This window comes from Canis lupus, chromosome 32, assembly GCF_011100685.1.
Source record: "Canis lupus familiaris isolate Mischka breed German Shepherd chromosome 32, alternate assembly UU_Cfam_GSD_1.0, whole genome shotgun sequence".
NCBI lineage: Eukaryota > Metazoa > Chordata > Mammalia > Carnivora > Canidae > Canis > Canis lupus.
In genome coordinates this window covers 27,621,321-27,645,742 of record NC_049253.1, presented here as the reverse complement: position 1 = coordinate 27,645,742, position 24,422 = coordinate 27,621,321, and the positions used below count along the sequence as shown (strand labels likewise).

The window sequence follows — 24,422 nt, the reverse complement described above, 5'->3', positions numbered from 1 at the left end:
TTGCCCCTTGGAATTACATGGATGGAACTAGAGGGTATCGTGCTAAATGAAATAAGTCAAGCATAGAAAGACCATTATAAAATTTCACTCATATGTGGAATTTAAGAAACAAAACAGAAGGCCATAGGAGAAGTGAGGGAAAATTAAGACAAAATCAGAGGGAGACAAACCATAAGACACACTTAGCTATAGAAAACAAACTGAGAAAAAAAAAAAAGAACAAGAAAACAAACTGAGGGTTGCTGGAGGGGAGGTCGGTGGGGGACGGGGTAACTGGGTGACAAGCATCAATGAGGGCACAGGATATGAGCGCTGAGTGTTATATGCAACTTATAAATCACTGAACTCTACCTCTGAAACTAATAATACATTGTGTTAATTGAATTTAAATAAAACAAAATAAAATTTTTTAAAAAGTACTAACTTCAGTAACAGGATACCTGAACAGTTGTTAACATATGTCTAGGTAAAGAAGTCTCAAACTAAAAACAAGTATGTCAGCCCCTATGCTTATTTTTATTTGTGATTAGTCTCCACTTTTCTACCACAAACATTAAAAAAAAGTATTTTGTTCTCCAATAGCTATGTTTTTCCAGAAATACTATGTGAAAACTCCTAAAAACAAATATATCCTCGTAAGTAGAACTGGGATCCAACACAAAGCCTAACCTGAAGTTAAAGAATAGGAATAGACTGCTCTTCTACTACAGTAAATAATCTTTTAAATGGTAGGATTTTTATGTCAACCTTACATGAAATTTTGTATATACTTTGGATTAAACTAAGGAAAAATATGGAGTTTCATACATGGGTTAGTCTGCATTCCCGTCAAGGTAGAGATCAATGCACGCAGGCCAAGGGCAGGAAGTAAGGATCTACTCAGGCAGAGAGGACTGCAAAATATCATAACAGGTCGATCTGCTGGCTCATCCTCTACACATTTCCAGTCCTGAAGTATTTATTTCTTTTATTGGGAGATCCCTGGATGGCTCAGTGGTTTAGCTCCTGCCTTCGGCCCAGGGCGTGGTCCTGAGGTCTCAGGATTGAGTCCCACATCAGGCTCCCTGCATGGAGCCTGCTTCTCCCTCTGCCTCTGTCTCTGCCTCTCTTTCTCTCTCTGTCACTCATGAATAAATACATAAAATCTTTAAACAAAAAAAGTGTTTTATAAAGCTGGAATAATGCAGTAAAACAAAAGCTCAGTATCTTAGAAAAAAAAATCAGATTTTGAAGAAAAGTCCTCATTGTGATAAAAAGATAACCAGCTGGATACCTGGATGCTACAAATCTCAGGACTAAAAGGACAAGAGACACAGAGACAGTCACACAGGACACAGAAAAGTTCTGAGCACAGAAATGAGGCTGTTTTACTAAGAAAATTCAATCTGTGGAGCTGATATACCATCTGGTGACCATTTGGGGCATATGTGTAAAAAATTGCCCAGATATTTCTATATATTTTAGGATGCCATCAAAACCTACAACAAATTGTAGCTGTTTCTGAAACTTTAAGAAAAAAAGAGATCTGACCTAAATATGTTGATACAAGTTGATAACATAGAGTAAGATTTTTTGAAGTGAGCAGTTGATAATAAAGAGTAAGATTTTTCTCACTTAGCTCATTTGGAGACAAATAAAATGCCCTCTTGGAATACAGTATCTGCCTGACATAGAAGTATGCTTACTATATATGCATTTTATTTATTGAAATAAAAATTTAAATCACAGCATTCTGTGAATTGTATAATTGACAATACTTGGTTATTGCAAAAGGTTATATATAAGCACCAACAGAACTGCTTTTGAAATCCATTAATTCAGCCCTAGAAATATATACATTTTCCCCATGGATTTTACATCAGTGTTATTTACTGATGCTGCTGTATTATAACAACCAGAAATTTCTATAGTCCATTAAGGATTCACAAACATTTATGGAACAAGCTCTTTTCCCGTGGCTTTCAGCAACCACAGTGAAACAAATTCTAGCATTACTAAATGAAAACAAAAATGTGCATAGAAAAAGGTCATACACATACTCAGAAGTAACGAATTAGGGGTTATTTTAATTCTTTCTCAATCTAGCCACTAGATTTTTCCAGTAACTGCATTTCAGCATTCGTATTTAACTCATTCGTAACAACAAAGTCTGAACCCCTCGCTCGAGAGTGCTCTACTTTAAATCACGTTGACTGAACCAAGGAAACTCTCAGAGGCAGGCATCTTCCTTCATCTTTTTTGGAAGGGCAAGCAGACAAAAAGGCCGAAAGCTGCCCCAAACACTGCTTCGTGTCCATTTGAATAGATAGGAATGTAAGGAGCAAACCTTCCCCCACCTCCCAGAAAGTAAAGACGAAATCCCGTCAACATCTCATCCCAACCAGGAGGGCACAGGCCTCTCCCCAGCCCCACAGTGTCCACAGACGACAGGGGCGGCCTGTACTCACACAGATGGCCAGAGCGCCTGCCCCCATTCTCGCAGGAAGTGCCTCGTAGAAGTGATGAAGACCAGATGAAAACATCAAAATGACAGCAAAATATTAAAATTCCATTCAGTAGATATGCTTTCTTTTGAAAAACAGCTCCTAATCCAGAGGCCTCACAGCAAGCGAGGAGCAGCTCCTGACATTTTCGGAAGTGTGGTTTTGCTTCTCATTCGGCTGAACCCACATGGCTGGCAGGACTGCCTGGAGTTGAAATCTGATCCAGAGCGTCTAGTATTGGCAAGTAGAGGATGTCATGTGACCTGGGCCGTAAGTTGCTGACATCTTTTTCTTAAACCTGACTTGCCAGATACCACATGCAAGCTTTCTCGGGTCAGAAGACACGATCACCTGGTGGTATTCATTACTAAGGACTAAGTGCAAAACGTGAAAATGCAAACTTGCTTCCTTGTTGCTACTTCTAAGAAAACCTCACATAGTCACACTCAGGTTTCAATCTGCAGGCACATTCCTCGCTTTTCTGAGGCACTTTCCAATTCCATTGCCCCTTATGAAACCAGTGAAATTCTACCAAAAATTTCTTCCCTCCATTTTTATTCTATCACAATTGTTCTAAATGAAAATACTCTATTTTATGTAACTGTTACCACTTCTAATTACTTTTGAATTATCTTATTCACATATAATGGTGATAAACATAAAACAACAGACTTCCAGACTTCCACGATTCAATATGTGTGATTCATAGTCTGGAAAATAGCCCCTGGTTGACCTTTCAATGTTCTACTTCACATGCTGTGTCATTAGAAAAACGTGATAGACTTTACAATACTCAAATATTTGAACTGAGAGCTAAAAAGTCCATTTCATGCAAGCCAGAAGGAAACTGTCCTGTTTTTTTACTACCACTTTTTTGTCAAATCTTTTTTTGTGGCACCATTTAAGAGAATGCTGGCTAATACTACATGAGGAGTTTCATTTCCTCCAATTTTAAAAGACTTAAATTGTCCCCAGTAACAAAACATAATATCTTTAGGGGATAGGATAGGAAGACAAGGGAAAGCTGAAATCAGCTCTCCACTCAATACTTCCCTTCAAATCTCGGATACTTTGTGTATTTCTGCTCAACCAACAGTACCCACAGCAAAGCCAGAATAGAAAATTGTGTTAAGCAAGCCATAGGACATGACAAAGTACATTTCATTTTTTTAAAGATTTTATTTATTCATGAGAGACACACAGAGAGAGAGAGGCAGAGATACAGGCAGAGGGAGAAGTAGATTCCATGCAGGGAGCCTGACAGGGGACTCGATCCCAGGTCTCCAGGATCACACCCTGGGCCTAAGGCAGCGCTAAACCGCTGAGCCACCTGGGCTGCCCCACACTTTTTCTAATACATTAAAAACGTGTCTTCTTTTTCTGATTATATAAATATTGCCGGTCCTTGGTGAAAAATAAAAGCCTGAAGATTAGGTCACCTAGAGGTTCTTCCCCCAACATTATTAAACCAATATTTATTACCTACGCTGGGTCAGGCACTAGGTTATACAATATACAAGGATAAGAAACACCTGGTACCTTCTTTCATGGATCATCCAATGGGAGGAGGGAGGAATGAAAATAAGTAAATAAAGCTTTCTGATTAGTAATTGCAGAGGCGCTAATAGAAGCAGAGATGAGGTAATAAAAGAGAATAACAGAGAATACCTAGAAACATTTAACATTTTATTTTTAAAAAAAAAAGTCTTGATTTTTTTCCACTTAACATTGTATCACAGGCATGTTCCCATACTGTTAACAGTAAAAACAATTCCCATCACTTACAATATTACATTCTGTATATGTTTCTTTAGTCATTCTCCCATTTTTAAATTTTTTTTTTTTAATTTATTTATGATAGTCACACAGAGAGAGAGAGAGAGAGAGGCAGAGACAGAGGTAGAAGGAGAAGCAGGCTCCATGCACAGGGAGCCCGACGTGGGATTCGATCCCGGGTCTCCAGGATCGCGCCCTGGGCCAAAGGCAGGCGCCAAACCGCTGCGCCACCCAGGGATCCCCATTCTCCCATTTTTAGACATTTACATGGTTTCTGATTTTATGTGTCTATGTGATTGTAAGTAATGCTTTATCCTCTTTCTGATTATTTTTTAGTCAAGACTCCAGAAAGTGAAGTTTCTGGATCACAGAGAATATTAACATGTCCTAAGGCTTTTGACATACTTTGATTCTGGTAGTTTACATCCTACAACTCATGCTGAGTTTGAATATTTTATAAAATATTTCCTAATTTAATAAATGAAAAGGATTTCTCATTCTAAAACATTTCTTTTTTATTATTAAAGATATGAAAATTCCTCATTAGTCATTTCCTATTCTGTGTGTTGCTTTGTCCATTTATCAAATAGAAGCTTACCAAGTCTCTTTTATAAGCTCATTTTAAGGATTAAATGATACAATTCATAAAAAGCACTTAGTATAGTACCTAAAAATAACAATTTGGGATGCTTATCCGATGGTTGGTTTATAGATCTATTTGGAAATTTTAAAAAATATAATGAAAAACGACTATCTAAATTGATTTTTATTTTTCATTTAACCACTGTGGCCCACACTGTTAACTTTCTCCAGTATGCAATCTCTAATACTATTCAAGCTCCTTCTTCCTTTTAGTTGGGCCTGAGCCCATAGTTGTCCACCTACAGTCTACATTTCCCAATCTTTCATACCAGTAGATAGGGCCATATGACCATGTACTCATTAACAGAGTGTGAGTGGATATGATCTGTAGGACTTCTGTGTCACATGCTTCATAGGAAATCTCTTGCTCCACATTTACTTTCCTTCCTCTTCATCACAGGCTGGATTGAAGGTGGACCTCATTTCCACCATGGAGACGAGAGAATCCCAGGGATGGAAAGAGTAGTGAATAGATGGAAGGGACCTAGACCTCTGAATGACCTTGTGGAATATGACTGCATTAACAAGGCTGCATCAATTAAAATCTTACATGAGAAAGAAATAAAAACTCTCAAATATGCTACTGCTTTTGAAAGTCCTGTGTGTGTATAAAACAAGTTTGTTTTTAATACACTAGCCAAATGACTCTGCCCTATTTATGGGACAAGTTTTTCATTTCCCAAGTATGATACTGTCCATACATACTAAATTCTGATATGCATACACACATATCATGCAGAGTCTTTTTCAGGCTAATATATTCTATCTAGTTTTTTTCTTTCTTCCATAGTCTGTTTTATTCCACTCCCATAATATTTGAATAACTGTATCTTCATAATTTACTTAAATAGCTGATAAAGACAGCATTCTCTCATCTTTTTCAAAATTTTATTACTGCTTCCCAGTTTTTTATGATGGATTTCAAAAACAGCAATGTTAGAATAAGTTAGAGTATCAAAATATTATACCTTGTGTTATTATTCTAATATATATATAAACATCTCATTTCTGTTTTGCTATATAAGGTTAACAAAAGTTTAATCCTAATTTTCACGAGTACTTACATACTATGATAAGGTATAATTAGTCCCATGGCAAACAAATTTTTATCCTTAACTATTCCTGGTAATGACTACGTTTTACTGCAAAAAGAAACTCTGAATAGGCCATTTAATAAAGGACACTAAAAAACATTCTTCACATCAAACAATGTTTCTCCATGGAATATATTTGAAATTAGAGTCTGAAATATTTTTCCTTCCCCCTCCAATAGACACAAGTGATAGTAGAATCCAATTCCAGAAAGTTCTCTGAGCTGGCATACATATATATCCCTAAGTACTAATTTATAGAGAATCTTAAGATACATAAAGCCACAGCCAAAAGTTTTGCTAAACTATAAACTGTTGCTGTTTCCCCAGAAAGAATAAAAGAACTGTAAAAAGTACTTTTCAGAATAGTTAGCTCTGGTGGGCTAGTTCCATGATTACTCCCAGAAATGCTGACATACCAGGTCAGGACCAGGACAAAAGATGTCCTATTTTCAAGATCCGTGGGCTCCCTGGAGGAAGGTGTCAAGGTGACTTCACAATTGATGGTCAGGCCCCAGGATGCTGTCATTCAAATGACCCTCTAACTGGGGAAGGCTGATGAAGGAAGCTAAAAAGGCCAGGTTATCCTGTAGCCCCCAAATCTAAAAATGTTTCAAAGTCAAGCTCTCTGATGTTAGCTAGCAGAGCTATCAGTTTTCAAAAGACACAATCTCTTCAACTGGAGTAGCAATAACAGTTGTCAGAAGAATAGCAGCAGTCAGCAGATACAGTACTGCTGGCCATGTAGCAGGGACAAGCATGTATCTTGGGGTGCGGTGCTGGTGGTGGCACTGACAGCATCAACCACCTGATGTCCACTGGAAATGGGACCTTGGAGGCTTTTTCCCCTAAACTCAGTCTGTCTATACTCCAGCTCTACTTCTCAGTTATTTCTCAAGGAGTATCCTGGCCTGATCAGAATCAATGGCATCCAACCTGACAGACTTCCAATCAGAAGTCAGTCAGCCATCAACTATTTATTATTTATGTACTCTCTCTTGACCAGAGAGGTTCAGATATTTTTATTTTTGATTCCCTAGAATGTATGCACTGGAAAGATTACTTGTTCTAGATCAGGAGTCAGCAATCTGTAGCCTGCAAGCCACATGTGGCCTCCACAGGTCCAATCCAGCCACTCCAGACCAACTCTGATTGCACTCAACAGTTTACATTTGTATGACTGCTTTGGTACTACAGTGGCCAAGGTTTGTATCTGCAATAGAGATTGAACCCTATGGTTCACAAGGCCTAAAACATTTACCATCGGACCCTTTACAGAAAAAGTGTGCTGACCCTTGTTCTAGGCTAATTCAGTAACAACCCTGAAAGACTATTCTATGGGTCTTGGTTCCTTGGAAAATAATAGAAAGTAGGTCTTTCTTGGGTTTATTAGTCTACTTTGTTACAACTGCCCTATTATCTGGCCTTGGGCCTATTCTTACCTTCTCCTATTAGTTTGTGAAGGATTCTCTAGAAAGAGGTTTAGTGCATAATCTTTTTTTTTTAAATTTTTTATTGGAGTTCAATTTGCCAACATATAGCATAACACCCAGTGCTCATCCCACCAAGTGTCCCCCCCTCAGTGCCCATCACCCAGTCACCCCAACCCCTCGCCCACCTCCCCTTCCACTACCCTTTGTTCATTTCCCAGAGTTAGGTGTCTCTCATGTTTTGTCACCCTCACTGATATTTTCTTGAGTGCATAATCTAATGATCATATTCCATTTCTGAAATCTAGATACATTTTCACCCCATTTGAGGGAAAAAAATACCATACTCCCAGGAAAAGATCGATTGTTCTGTAGCCATGGAAACAAACAGCCAGCATAATTCATTTCAAACCTGTTCAATCAATCAGCAACTTGCCTCAGTAAACCACTGTATCAGTAACAGCCCAATCAAGAAGGGGCTCACTCTAGTATGACTTTGAGTGTCAACCAGTCAATACCTGTCTCATTTGAGTAACCACTCTTCTTCCAATGATGTCATCACTTCTGAAAAACTACTAATCTTAATTCCCCACTTTTCAAAAATCCTACGTAATTATCATCAGCCTGTTCTACTCAAAAGACCTTGCCTGACCAGCAGAGCTTTTCCTCACTGTGATAGTCAATAAATTTAGCTTTGTCTTTTTGTCAGGCACATTGAGTTGGTCTCGACATTCTTTGACACACCTTTAGTTTAGACTTTCCAATTCTGTGGGTCTTTAAATCCCATTGTTTGACCTGCATCTAGTACTACCTCACTAGCTTGCATAATGTCCATTTTTTCAGCCCTACTTATAGCTTCACCTTAACTCTTGACATGTCTCCTGGCTAAGGCTGAACTGCTGGATACCATTCCTTATCCTTCCCTGGAAGCCAAAGCAGGTCCATTTTGCCAGTGTCCACAGAAGGAGAGAAGCAGACTCAGTCCTATAAGTGGGCAAGAGTGCTGATGAGAAAGGGAAGGTCCATTCCTCAGATGTGGGAAGCAAGACAAGAGCCAAATTTTCTTTCAAAAACAATTTATTTTCTCATTAAATTTGCTAAAACCATAATTTAACTTCTAAATTTCACAAGTACTTAATGTACAATGTGCAGCTATTACTATTCTAGTTATGGCTAGGAGGAGGTATGAAGAATGGTATATTATTTGAGCTATGAAGTATATGTAAAAAAATTTTTAAGACACAATTTTTGCAAATCTTGAGGAAGTATTCTATTTGGCCATTCTGTCTCACCTGCCTAATGATTTGAAAGACCATGTACCTAGGCAGGAATTACTATTATTAGGAATCGATATGAACACTTTAATACCCATTGTTCCTTTCTCTGCCTACTTCATAGTTTATGATTACTGATTCATGGTCCCTGAAGGCACTTGAGTCTTACTTTTATTTACCAATTAGTAAATTCAGTACACTAAATTGTATAGTCAAATTGAAATATGTGCCCTTAGTACTTAAGAATTTGAAGACAAGAAAAAAATATGATGGATGGATATGATTGGTGCTACAGCTGCAAGAAGGCAGGTGTTGAGCTGACTCCTACAGAAGTCACTGATTTGAATAGCAGGGGAAGGAGAGGGCATTCTAATGTGGGCCCATGTATTACACAAAATGACATCATGAAAAGTCAGGGACTTTAAACAGTTGAATAAGAAATCTAGGCAAGATCTCAAGCAATCAGGAACCTTTGTAGGTTCTTCAATAGAAAATAGCTTGACAAAAGTAGTGCCAGGTTAATCTGAGGTCTGACAAAATATGCTAGAATAAGAAAGAAACATAAATAAATGGACCCTGTTAATAACTGCCCAGGTGAGAGGAGAAGGTCTTGAATTTAGACACTGAAAGATAAATCACAAACTTTGTAGAAAGAACATGGAAGACTGATAACTGACTTTATAGAAGAGGCAAAAGAGGTGTCATGTAGTCAAGAAAAGCATGAAGGATGATTTTAATGTTTTCCAGGACAATGAAATAGCACCTAGTAAGTAGGGTACCTTAAACTCTAGTCTGCCTTGCAAAAGTTCCAGTTTACGCTTGTTGATTCAGTGCAGTTATTCATACCATTCCTTTTCACTCTTAAAAGTGTTTTGGGAAAACTGGAGCTAAGGGAGGTGACAGCAAAGGGTGCCACCAAGGCACTGGAAGGACCCCCTCTACCAGGATCCTAAGGGAGAAATCAAGACTTTCATCTTTGCATGTAGAATATTCAAAAAAAGAATGTCAGTAATATGGAGAATATCAATATAGTCTAATTAGAAGGAGATTAGAGCAAGAATTGGAGTAAAAATTTTTTTGAAACTAAGAGCTGAAATTTTTCAAAACTTATTACAAACATTAACCCTCAGCTCTATAAGCCGCTAGAAGGATAAAGAAAACCTCTCAACAGTGCTAACAATGAGAGTTAAAGAAAAAAAACCTTAGAAGTAAACCAGAGAAAGATCCTTACTTTAACGAAACAATAGGAATGACAACTTGGAAATACTGGAGACCAGAAAATAATGGCCTGATAGGTCTAAAGTGTTTTGAAGGGGGTGGAGGGAGGCAAAGAAACTGTTACAAAACTAAAATTACATATCCAAAGAAAATATTCTTCAGAAATTGAAGGTGAAATAAAAACATTTTCAGATAGATGAAAGCTGAGTGAATTTGTCATCAGTAGATTCACACTATAAGAAATGCTAAAAGGCACTCTTTGGGTGAAGGGAAGTGATACCAGATGGAAAAATTGGATCTACTAAAAGGAATAAGGAATGTTGTAAGTGGTAAATATGTGGAGGCATGCTTGATTCTGAGCAGAAGCTGTGGGTGTCTTGCGTGATTTGTTGTGATTCTGTGGGACACTGGCAACCAGAGATAGCTCAGTGATGGACTTTGGTATCATGGAAGGACTTTGGGCAGCCTCATGATCAAGCTTCAGCACTCCAAAAAAAGCTATACAAGATTATGGGAGCTGAAAACATGAAATTCCAGTCTTCATCACTTCAGACTTCCTTTGGGGGATGAAGGCATAGTCAATGATCCTCAGATTTTGTATTGCTCTCTCATCTTGGCTGAAGTTTTCACTCATTAATATCAACTCTATTAAGGGGAAAAAACTGTACAATTTATCAAACTATTTGGAATGTAAAATTCTTAAAGTTTAACTACCTTAGGAGAAAGTAGGATAACCTAGGATCATCTTTAAGAGATCACAGCCTTCATGAGGGGTGATCAAGAATGGCAAGAGGGGAGGAACTGGGCAAAAAGCTAAATGGGTCCAATTCTGTACTTGAGGGCAAAATATATTTTAAAGTAAAAGAACTAGCAGAAGAAAAATCTAAATATTCAGACCTAGATGAATTGATCTGTAACTTTACGAAAAGGATAATGCCACTAGAACACAAATCAAAGTCCATGATATCATTAGGGGCTTTTTCAAACATCTCTCCCAGCAGATGGCATTTGGATATGGTCCTTCACTAAAAAGTCTCTCTTCATTGGAAGAAGGGACTTTCTTTTTCACTGCCTGCTCTGTGTATTTTCAACTTGGCAACCAGGCTTCATTGCTCTACCTCTAACTCCAGTACAAGGTCCTGTGGACTAGTTTATGAGAGGAGGACCTGAGAAGGCATATGTCAACCATCTCAAAACACTCCACCAGGAGATATTCTGGACCACCACATCCTTAATGGGAAGCTTTATAGAAACACAAATTTTAGGTTTTATAAATAAGTTTTATTTTAATATATTCAAAATGGTTACAAAAAGTGGGGGCTGGGGGAAGGGGCCGTGGAAGAGGGAGAAGCAGACTCCCAGCTGTGTGGGGAGCCGGACACAGGGCTCAATCCCAGAACCCTACGATCATGACCTGAGCCAAAGGTAGACACTTAACTGACTGATCCACCCAGGCACCCCTGAAAAAATTTTCAATTTCCTCTGTGTTCTTGCAGCCATTTTTTTTAAATTAAAATTTTTTAAATGTTGTGCCTCATCAGCATTCCTTTGGTACAAGGACATTGGCAACCAACCGTATACTACTAACTACACTTCTGAAACAGATTTGATTATGTTACTTTTCTGATTGTTTTTTTTTTCTTTTTAGGTCTAAAGACTCCATATATTAGTTTCAAGTGACCTATGATCATTCAAGTACTTATATTTGAATTTTGAGTGTATGTACATGGAACTGAGCATCCATCTTCATATTTTTAACTTTTTTAAAGAATAAAAACTGCTGGCCTAAAAATTAAGTTCCAAACTCCTTATCATGGCTTTCAAAGTTTTTCAAAATCGAATTCCATACTAGCTTTATCCCCATTTTATACCTTACATTCTAGTCTTCTTGGGTGTGGTGGGCTGGATAATGGCCCCCAAATAGATCCACTTCCTAGTCCCCAAAACTTGTAAAAAGGTTACCTTGCATTGTTAATGGGATTCTGCAGATGTATTTAAGTTACAGATCTTGAGATGGGAAGATTGTCCTGGATTATCTCCCTCAATCTAATCATATGGGTCCTTATAATAAGGAGGCTGGAGGGTCAGAAGTAGAGGAGCTGTCAGGATACAAGCAGCGATTTTAGTCAGAGAGATGTGAAGATCCAAAGCTGCTGGCTTGAAGATGGAGGAAGAAACGATAAACAAAGGAATGAAGATGGCCTCTAGAAGCTGGAAAATATAAGAACTCATCTAGAGTACCAAGAAGAATGTTGATTTTAGTCCAGTGAAACTGATTTCAGATTTCTGATCTCCAGAACAGTAAGATAATAAGTTGTGTTGTTGTAAGTCACTAAATTTCTGGTAATTTGTTATAGCACTGATAGGAAACAATATATTGCTGTTCTTTAAATTAAATAAGGCGTGCACTGTCACACTTCAGAAACTTTGTTTATGATCTCGTACTTACCGGAAATGTCTTTGTTTCCCTCTTATTTGGGAACTCATATATGTATGAGCTATACATATACATATATGTATATATACATATATGGATACACATATATATATATACCTCAATGCCCAGCACCACTGTCACTAGCATTCCTGACTAACACCACTCTTCTGTGTGCACATATGCCTGGTTTAAACCACTCGTAAAATATTTACACGTAGCACTGTTGTTGTTTGCAAATCTATCTTTCTAGATTGAAATATTTTGAGGACAGAGTAATATTCTTATTGTATTTCCTTTCAAGCCTCACAACAAATATTTGTACAATTAATGCATTAAATGTGTGGTGATAAATCTTTGGTTGTTACTGGAAGCACTTTAGGACCCACTTAAAAAGTCAGGACAAGAAATAGGATCCCATGAGTGTCATCAGAAAAAGAATTGAACTGTGTGAGCATAGACATGATTTGTAAGGCATTTTAGAGGAAAAAAAAAATCCAGAGATCTGGAAAAAAAAAGGAAAAAGAGTAAAAAATGATAGTGTGGAAAAACAGGTGAAGGTAGTCAAAGGTACAAACTTCCATTTATAAGTCCTGCAAATGTAATGTTCAGCATAGTGACTATAATTAATACTGCACTCTATATATGAAAGCTACTGAGTGAATCTTAAAAGTTCTCTTCACAAGAAAAAAAATTGTAAAGGGATGTGAGGTGATGGATGCTAAATAAACTTACTATGGTGATCATTTAGCAACATATATATTATCAAATGTACATCTAAAATTTATATTGTTGTATGTCTGTTTTATCTTAATAAAATGGAAGAAAAAATATATAATGATTTTTATTCCTATAAGAAGTTTAAATTATAACCTATAATTTTATTAAGAATATATATCTTAATATATAAGACAGAAGAATAGGCAGGAGCATAGTGCTCACGGAAAGATAGGTTTGTAGTCCCTAATATTTGAGTTCTTCATTTTCAACTTTTTTTTTTTTTTTTAACAAGGAAGAGTCCACTAAGTTTTTTCAAATCTTACCTCTGAATAAAAGTTAAGCTGAAATTCTTGAGGCAATTACTTTCAACTTTTTAAACAAAAATCTACTCTTAAAATATAATCATGTAATGACCCTGACCCATTGTATGACTGTGATAAATACAGTTAATATATTTTTTAAAAATCCAGTAAGTAAAAAAAACCCTTTTGCTATATATAATACATAATACGTATATACAGGTATGCATATGTATACACACACACACATATATATGAATAAGGAAATATTTCTATTAATGGAACAATTTCCAGAACTAGAATTAAAAGATGTTTAACCTCATGAATGGAGTATAGGGAGGAGTTACTAATAATTTTTTATCTCTAAAGGCCTTCACATATATTCTCATTTAGTTATGACAATTTCACCACATACATGTTATTTATGTTTCTCAAATGAGACTGAGGTTCCAGGGAGGTTCAGATTTACACAGCCAATAATGGGCAAAGTAAGGTTTCAAACCTATGCTGAGTCCTATGTTTTCACAAATGCATGAAATAAAGAAAAGTAAATTCCTGTTTGGAATGTACTTGGTTTCCAATTATGACTAGACTAAGGGTAATAACATTATGAACATCTGAACATCAATGCCAGTTACAAGGTATAAACTGTAAACCAATATTCCAACTGAGAAAAATATTGGAACAAAAGAAGTACCTTGAGAGTTTTTAAAAATATATCAATTATTAAACACATGTACCTATATTATCTCAACCAACATTTTAAAAAGCTAGGATATAAAGGCTGACATTCCCACTTTAGAGAAAAAAAAATGAAACTCAGAAACCAAACTACTTGCCCACACAGCTGGTAAGGTGTATATACAAACAGAATATAAACTCAAAACTCCATTTACTCATTTAACAATCAAATATTTACTAAGATAATACCATGTGCCATGTACTATTGCAGACTATGTTCCTCTCCAGTGGATTATTTTTAATGGATATAACATATTCCTGGAAGCCTTAAAACTCATGTGTTCTAATATGGTAGGCTGTCATGGACTGTTAGGAAAGATGGAGGGAGCGCTATAGGATTCCTGAGCATTCATATGGCAGTTAACTATTTAATAGTAACATCTCACGACTATAGCTGTAATAGTTTATTATTTACAGAAATTAATTGATGCTACATCTCTATTTTATATGTAACAATGTTCTTCATTAGACTACAGCAAAATTCCTACCGATCAAGCACTGAACTTCTGCAAACTGAGATGAATCAATTTCTTAGTCATTTACATCAAAGAGCCTCAAACCAGGGAGTGTGGGAAGATGGCAGAGTTAGAGGACCCCAAACTCACCTCATCCCACAGACACAAGATAACACTTACACCAGTATAAATAACCCAGAAGATGACCTGAAGACTGGCAGAACAAACTCCACGACTAAAGGTGGAGAAGAGGCCACATCAAAGAGGGTTGGAAGGGTGGAGACATAATGGGAAGTGAAATGGACTGCGGAGGGGGGCGTTAGTGGGGGGTTGGGTACACAGGCATGGAGAAGGGCAAGAAACAGGCTATCATACCTGGAAGCCTCTACAGGGAAGATGAAGCCCCATGACATTTGGCTTTGAAAGCAAGGGGGACCCGATTTTTTGAGTTCTTATAACCAGCAGGACTTAAATTTTAAAATTCAGCCGCTTGGTTTTGGGAAAGCCTGGAAGGCAATTAGAAACTGAATCTGTGCCCTTAAAAAGACAGCACTACGAAGAGCCCTCCAGCCCTCTGAAGATACAGCAGAGAAGCAGTTGTTTGAAAAACTCCTGGGGCGTATGGGAGAAAGCTATTTACTCATCTCAGAGCCCGTTCTGAAGAGGCAGAGATCCCAGGAAGACTCCTCCAAGAACAAAGAAATTGGAAGGCACCAATTCCCTCTTTTGCCCTTTAGCATAAACATACAGCCTGCCGGAACCAGCATGCTGACATTCGCTATTTAACTTGCTTACATCAAGTCCTGCTCCCATACACTTCAATAAATAAGCCATTTCCAGTCATGCTTGCCTCAGTTCCGTTGACAAGGGTCCCCCTTCACCCAGAAAAGCAGTGCAAATCCTGCCAATTCCACTTCTCCTGATGAGCATGTTTTATGAGGCCTTGGTCCAGATGGCAGTAGTGGAATTGTAGCAGGCTCTGTGGAAGTCCACAGCACACCTTGTTAAAATTGCACCTGCCCCATGCCCATACCCAGACCTTATGCAAGTGGCAGCAGGTGCCGTTTCACAAGCAGACCAGCACACACATTTTAAAAACTATGCAGTCAGGCCAGGAACCAAACACTGCCATAACAGGCAAAGAGAGACTCTGCAGTAGACTAAACTGTAAGCAAAAGCAGCCAAGGCACAACAGAAGGGCACATGCAACACACACAGGAGACACTCCCAGAAATGCCAGGATCTAAGGGACAAGAAATAGTGCACTGCAGGGCACTATAGGATCTCTTCTTCATTAAGCCATTACTTTCAAGAGCAGGAAGCATAGCTGACTTTCCTAACACAGAGAAACAGACACAGTTAGACAAAATGAGGAGACAGAGGATTATATTCCAAAAGAAATAACAGGACAAAAATCATAGCAAGGGACCTAAGTGAAATGCAAATAAGTAATATGCTAGACAGAGATTTAAAGTAATGATCATAAAGACACTCACTGTACTTGAAAAAAGAGTGGAGGACATTTGTGAGATCCTTAACAAAGATTACAAAAGAACCAATCAGAGGTGAAGAATACAATAAATGAAATTTAAAATACACAACAGGGAATAAATAGCAGGCTAGAGGAAGCAAAACAACAAATCAATGACCTAGAAGATAGAGTAATGAATTGTAATTAAGCTAAGCAGGTGAGAAAAAAAAATTATACAAAATGAGAATTTAGAAAACTCTAACTCCATCAAGCATAGCATTAGCATTCTAGAGATCTCAGAAGAATGAGGAAAAAAGGGGTCAGAAAATTTATTTGGAGACATAACAACTGAAAGCTACTAATTTGGGGGAAATAAACAGATATCCAGATCTAGAAGGCACAAAGAGTCCCCTGAAAAATCTACCCTAGGAGGTCCACACCAAGATACATAGTAATTAAAATGGCAAAAGTAATAATAAAGAGAGAATTTTAAAAGCAGAGAGAGAAAAGAAGATAGTTACATACAAGGGAACTCCCCCACCCCCCATAAGGCTTTCAGTAGATGTTTCAGCAGAAACTTTGCAAGCCAGAAGAGAGAAGCATGACATTTTCAAAGTACCAAAAGGGAAAAATATGCAGCCAAGAATACTCTATCCAGCAATGTTAATATTCAGATTAGAAGGAAAGATAAAGAATTAAACAAAAGCTAAAGGATCTCATGACCACTAAACCAGCCCTCCAAGAAAAGATAATTCTGAGTGGAAAGGAAAGACCATGAGTATGAAAAGTGGGAAACACAGAAGCAATAAAATAAGTATATCTGTAAAATCAAAAGACTCACAAAATAAATGGATATAAAATATTACCATGTACCTAAAATGTGGGGCAGAGAGGAGAAAAGAATAGGCTTGAAATTAACTTAATATACACTGCTATATGCAGAAGATGGTATATACAAACCTAATTATAACAAGTCAAAAACCAGTAATATATATGCAAAGAAAAAAGAGAATCAAGTATCTCTCTTTTCTAAAGAAAGCCAATGAACTATGAAAGAAAGCAAGTGAAGGATCAAAGAAAAACTACAAAAATAACCACAAAACAAGTAACAAAATAGCAACAAATACATATCTATCAATAATTACCTTGAATATAAGTGGACTAAATACTCCAATCAAAAGGCATAGGGTGATGGAGTAGATAACAAAGCAAGACCCATCTATATGCTGCCTACAAAAGACTCATTTCAGAACTAAAGATACGTGCAGATTGAAAGTGAGGAGATAGAGAAATATTTATCATGCAAATGGGTGTCAAAAGAAAGCCAGGGTAACAATACTTAGACAAAATAGACTTTATTTTTATTTTTTTTAAGATTTTATTTGAGAGAGAGAGAACACAAGTGGAGCAGGAGCAGAGGGAAGGGGAGAAGCAGACTCCTGAGCAGGGAGTCAGATGCAGGGCTCAATCCCAGGACCCTGAGATCATGACCTGAGCTGAAATCAAGAATGAGATGCTTAATTGACTCATCTACCCAGGTACCCCCAAATAGACTTTAAAACAAAGACTGTCACAAGAAACAAAGAAGGACACTATATAATCATGAAGGGTACAATCCAACAAGATAACAATTGCACATATTTATGCACCCAACAAAGGAGCAAATACATAAAATGTCCAATAAAAATAAAGGAACTATTTGGTAGTATCAATAATAGTAGGGGACTTTACCACCCTATTCACATCAATGAAAAGATCATCCAGACGGAAAATCAACAAGGAAACAGTGGCTTTGAAGGACACACTGAAACAGATGGATTTAACATATTCAGAATATTCCATCCTAAAATAGCAGAATACATATTCTTCTCATGTGCACATGAAACATTCTCCAGAATACATCACATATTAGACCATAAAACAAATCTCAACAAATTTTAAAAGATTTAAAATTTTGGGGTTTCAGCAAAAATTGTTCTAAGAAGGAAGTTTATAGCAATATAGGCCTACCTCAACACACAAAACATTTCAAACAACCCAACCTTCCACTTAAAGGAGCTAGCAAAAGAACAAAAAATAAGACCAGCAGAGGGAAGGAAATAATAAAGATTAGGGCAGAAATAAATGACAGAGAAACTAAACAAAACAAAACAAAACAAAAAATGCAATAGAACAGATCAATGAAACCAGGAGCTGGTTCTTTGAAAAGATCAACAAAATTGATAAAACTATAACCAGATCCTTCCAAAAATCAGACAACAAACAAAAAGAAATAAAAGGTACCCAAATTATGGATGAAGGAAGAAGTAAAACGTTCACTATTAGGAGATGACATAATACTATAGAAAACCCAAGGACTCCAGCAAACAAACTGAGTTGATAAATTCAGTAAAATTGCAGTATTCAAAAATCAATGTACAGAAACTAGTTGCATTCTCATACACTAATAATGAAGCAACAGAAAATGAAATTAAGAAATCAATCCCATTTACAATTGCACCAAAAAAAGAATAAAATAGCTAGGAACAAACTTACCAAAGAGATGAAAGACTTGTACTCTGAAAGCTATAAAACATTGATAAAAAAATTCATGATGATGAAAAGAAACAGAACTATGTTCCATGCTCATGGGTTAGAAAAACAGATATTGATAAAATGTCTATACAATCCAAAGCAATCTATAGATTTAATGCAATGCCTACCAAAACACCAACAGTATTTTTCACAGACCTACAACAAACAAACAATTTGTATGAAACCAAAAGACCCCAAGTAGCTAAGGCCATCTCAAAAAACAAAAACCAACCCCCTCCCCCAAAATGGAGGAATCATAATCCAGACTTCAAGTTATATTACAAAGCTGAAGTAATTAAAACAGTATGGTACTGACACAAAAACAGACACAGAGATCAATGGAACAGAATAGAAAGCCCAGAAATAAACCCACAATTATATGGTCAATTAATTTTCAACAGACGAGGCAAGAATATGCAATGGAGAAAAAACAGTCTCTTCAACAAATAGTATTGGGAAAACCGGACAAGTACATGCAAAAGAAAGAAACAGGCCACTTTCTTATAGCATACACAAAAACAAATTCAGAATGAATTGAGGACTTAAACTTGGGCTGAAGTTTAGATCCAGTGTATGAGATGTGTATGAGACCTGAAACCAGAAAAATCCTAGAAGAGAGCATAGGCAGTAATTTCTCTGATGTCGGCCATACTGACATTTTTCTAGATAGGTCTCCTAAGGCAAGGACAACAAAAGCAAAAGTAACTATTGGAACTGTATCGAAATAAAAAGCTTCTGCACAGCAAAGGAAACAATCAACAATCTAATAGACAACCTACTGAATGGGACAAGATATTTGCAGAGGACATATCCAGCAAAGGGTTAGTATCCAAAATATATAAGGAACTTACACAATTCAACAAACAAACCCAAATAATCCAATGAAAAAAACGGACAAAAGACGTGAACAGACATTTTTGCAAAGGCATACAGATGGCAAACAGGCACATGAAAATATGTTCAACATCACTCAACAGGGACATGCAAATCAAAACTACAAAGTGATATCCCCTCACACCTGTCAGAATGGCTAAAACCAGAAACTCAGGAAACAACAATTGTTGGTGAGGATGATGAGAAAAAGGTACCGTTGTGCTCTGCTGGTAGGATTGAAAATAGTGCAGCCACTGTGGAAAACAGTATGGAAATTCCTCAAGAAATTAAAAATAGAACTACCTATGATTAATAATCACGCTACTGAGTATTTACTCAAAGGATACCAAAACAATAATTTGAAGGCATATATGCACCCCTATGCTTACTACAGCATTATTTACAATAGCCAAACTATGGAAGCAAACCAAGTGTCCATCAATAGATGAATGGATAAAGAAAATGTGGTATATACAATATTATTCAACCATAAAAAAGAAAAAAATCTTGCCATTTGCAACAATATGGATGGAGCTAGCCAGTATAATGAAAAAAAAAAAAAAAAACAAAAAAAAACAGAAGAACAGGGAAAGCTTCCAAATACATTATACAAGATCAGCAATACCCTGATACCAAAACCAGTCAAAGACATACAATATAAAAAAGGAAACTACAGACCAGACCAACATCCCTGATAAACATAACACGCATGTGTGCGTGTGCACACACACACACACACACACACACAGCGACAGGAATATTATGTAGCCATAAAAAAGGATTAAATCTTGCCATCTATGACAACATGGATGGACTTAATGGGTATCATGCTAAACGAAATATATCAGACAAATGCCCTAATGATTTAATTCATGTGTGGAATGTCAGAAATGAATCAAATGAATAAACAAAAAGGACAATCAGACCTGTAACTACAGACAACTGATGACTGCCATATAAGAAGGTGGAGGAATGGGAAAGTGGATGAAAGCGAGTGTGAGATACAGGCTTAAGATGGGATGACTAAATCACTGTAATGAAAGACATTCCACAGGGAATATAATATTATTGTATGGTGACAGATGGCAGCTACACTTGTAGTGAGCATGACATACAGATGCTGAGTCACTATACTAGGCATCTGAAACTAATATAAAATTGTATGTCACGTGTACCCAAAAATTTTTTAAAATTCACCTAAAAACTTCTGTGACTGTAGCAATGATAAACTAAAACCACTTATTGTTTAAAAAAGACGACCAATAACTTAGGAACAAAGAAGTTCAGTGCAAAATTAAGTCCTGTATTGTGTTAGCAGATATCATTGTTAAATAAATCACCCTATTTCTTTTTAGCAGTCCTGGAAACAAACTGTCAGTTGAAGTGAGAAATTTTAAAATTCCAGGCAGCTTCAAAATGATGGATTCAACAATCCCTTAAGTTTCTTCTCAACAAGCAATCATGTAAGTGTACATCAATTTCAGTACATGTTGATAGGGACTTTCCAAATTGTTAGGTAGTTCCACTATTACAGCCCTAAAGGAAAAGAACATGATATAGAAGGGAGAGGGGAAATAGAAATTTGTAAATACTACAAGCTTAAGTTTGGAAAGCGAAGAGCTGGGAAAAAATATGTATATATGGGTGTTGGTATATAGGTGTATTTTTATGTGTGTGTTGTTGTTATATGCATTCACATATGTTATATTCAAGTTGTTATTGAATGCATTCATAAAAGAGGGGGAAAATATGAAACACCAAGGAAAAAAGATAAGATCACCTAACACCACCTTTCAAAATTGCCATGCCAGGGTTTAAGTTAATAGCTAATAAACTTAATAAAAACGCTAATAGCAAGGGAAGAGCTAGACCCCTTTCCCCAATTTTTGTGGGTTTTAAACCATAGAAGGAGAACAAAATAATAAACATTTATATCCCAAACATTTTCCAAAAGGATGACTATTTGAAGACTCTTAGTCACATCATACCCACGTTTTGTATCTTTACCATTCCCTTGAGATGCCTAAATTCAGGCTAAAAAATCTGTCAAAACCACGATATATGTAACATTCTGTGATTTAGGATTAAAGCAAAGAAAGAAAATGTGCACTTGGTTTGGATTTATGAAATGAGAATTTTCAACAGATAACCCTGAGGTAGTTTCATGAATCCCTTAATAAATACAACCATAGATATATAATCCACCCTCACAAATGCTCTATAATATCATTATATGTGTATGAATTAATCTGGCCTTTTCCATTATAGTTGTCTTTTAGTTATCTATAGCTTCTTTCAAAGCCTCCTTTCTTAGTTTAAGAGAATACAGGTATTTCCTTCTAGTCAAAAGATGTAGGAAATAGTAAAATCATAACTAGTACTGCTTAGTGCAGAGTGTTAGGTACTCTGCAAAGTGATTTACACATACCATTTAACCCTTGTAACAAAACCAAAATAAGTATGATTTTTATTCCCATTTTCCAAATGTGTAAAATTTTATAAAATCAGTTGGAGATTCAAGGCTAGTAGGTGGTAGAAGTACAAACCAGAGACTGTTTCTAAAACCCATAAAGTTTATTACTAAGACATACTGCCTGTCTGGTCTCTCCATTTTATTGTTTACATGCTTCCAAAACAATGGTTGAGATAACTATAATATAAAAATGGAGTTACCATCAAAACATTAAAATTTTAAAAATACAGCCAATGATAAGAAAAAGGTACTGGGAATTCAGAGTGAATTAGCTATGGCAATTAAGCACAAACTTAAGATCTTAGATTTGTGTAAGTCAGTGCTAACATGGATATACCTAATTCCCGTGTTAGATAAAGCTAAATTTCATCTGGAAGTAACCTTTTTTCTGACATTAAAAATACTCAAAATTTATCACAGGAATCCTTTAATAAAGGGACAGTATATCACAAGCAGTATTATCAATATCCATTGGGCTAAAAACAGGAGATACTCCTCAGAAGGTTATTTATTTTGTTTCTCCTCTAAGAAAACCAGGGAGGAAGAGTAAATTGGATCATTTAATACATAACATTGTAACTGTTAGAACCCAATTAAAAACAGCTGAGGATATGAATCAACTTTTCTCCAAAAAAGATAAATGATAAATAAGCACAAAGTGATGCTTGAGTCTGCCATAGGGAAATGCAACAGTAGTATGTTGATAAATCAAAAAGACAGATAATAACAAGTGTTGGTGAGGATGTGGAGAAATTGGAGCCTGCTACGGTATAAATGTTTATGTCCCTCCAAAATTCTATGTTGAAATCCTGATGCCCAATGTGATGGCATTTGACAGGTGGGGCCTTTGGGAAGTGCATAGGTCATGAGGGTGGAGTCCTCATGAATGGAATTAGTGTTCTTACAAAAGAAACTCAGGGATCCCTTGCCCTTTCCCCCATGTGGAGACACAGCAAGAAGGAACCATCTATGAAGCAGGGAGTCCTAACTAGTCATCACACTAAATTTGCTGGCACCTTGATCTTGGACTTCCCAGTCTCCAAAACTGTAAGAAATAAATTGATTGTTTATAAGCTACCCAGTCTGTGGTATTATGTTCTAGCAATACGAAAGAACTAAGGATCCTCATGCATTGTAAAAATGTAACCTGCTTTAGAAACAGCTCCTCAAAAGTTTAAACATAGAGCTACCATATGACCCAGCAATCCCAATCTCAGTTATATACCTAAAAGAAATGAAAACATATGTCCATATGTACAAAAACTTGTGCATGGATATTCATAAGAGCCTAACAATAGAAACTTGAATGTCCATCAACTCATGAATGAATAAAATGTCCTTATATCCATATAATGGAATATTATTCAGCAATAAAAGAAAATGATGTACTGATAATGTACATAAGATGATGTACTGATACATGCTATAACACGAACCTTGAAAACTTTATGTTAAGTGAAAGAAACTAGTCATGATGTACACATATGATTCCATTTATATGAAACATCTAGAATTGGCAAACCCATAGAGACAAGTGGTTGCCAAGGGCTGGGGAGCAGGAGAGAGGGTGGGGGGGGGGGGAAATGGTAAGTGATTGCTAATGGTATGGGATTCATTTCTGGGTGATGAAAACTTTGAAAATTGATTGAAGCTGTCTGAGAAGCACTATCATGGGACCTTGTTAAACTAGAAGCATGGAAACCAAGCATTAATAACTGTCTTCTTCAACCATAACAGAATCTCACTAAGGTAGAATTGCATTATGGGATTATCTATACAGCTAAATTAGGGATAGTTTCAAGGCTGAATAAGCTTATCAATGATTACTATCTAAGCTTTTTGGACTGTGGATCCTTTGAGGATTTGTTGAAAGCTTTGAAGAGGTAGGCATGGTGTTACCCAGAGTAGTCTAAATAGCTTCACAGACATTAGAGGAGGACCCTCCATGATTGTGGTAAAAAAGACATAAACAAGATCACTGCATAATCCCATTTCAATAGAAATATAAGAAGAAGGGAGTGGGAAATGCACAAAAATGACCAAACATTCTCCTCTCCTGGCTTGCAGGATTGACTATTAGTACTTCTTCAATGGAACTCTAGCCTGTCCTTTTAGCTTCCTGAATAAAATTTAAGATGCGCAAGAGTCAAATTGCTCCTGTTTTCTGAGAGCTCCCAAAACAGAACAGATTCCTTACTTTCTTTAAACCTCCCTAAAGTCATCTTACAGAAATCCTATAACAAACTCCACCTGACTCTGAGACACTCCATGGTCTTGTCTTCCAAGGGTTGGGTCTCCCTTGCTGCAACAGTAAGCCTAATTATATCATAAAATATCAGATGCTGTTAAGAGTATATATAAAATTTTATGTATACTGGGACTTTGTGTTCTCATTAAAAAATGTATACATGCATACTATATATGAGATAATTGCATTGATATATGACAGATAATGGCTACACCCCCAA

The 24,422-nt window shown here is 36.6% G+C and overlaps 1 protein-coding gene across 1 annotated transcript in view; it reads right to left on the bottom strand.

Annotated features, from left to right (window-relative positions):
• The window catches only part of FAM13A (family with sequence similarity 13 member A), a 319,784-nt gene extending 317,078 nt beyond the window's left edge, over positions 1-2,706 (bottom strand). Inside the window, 1 exon segment of the mRNA XM_038582151.1 lies at positions 2,448-2,706. Coding sequence (XP_038438079.1) covers positions 2,448-2,522 — 75 coding nt within the window. The 5' untranslated portion in view covers positions 2,523-2,706.
• Positions 2,707-24,422: the final 21,716 nt, after the last annotated feature.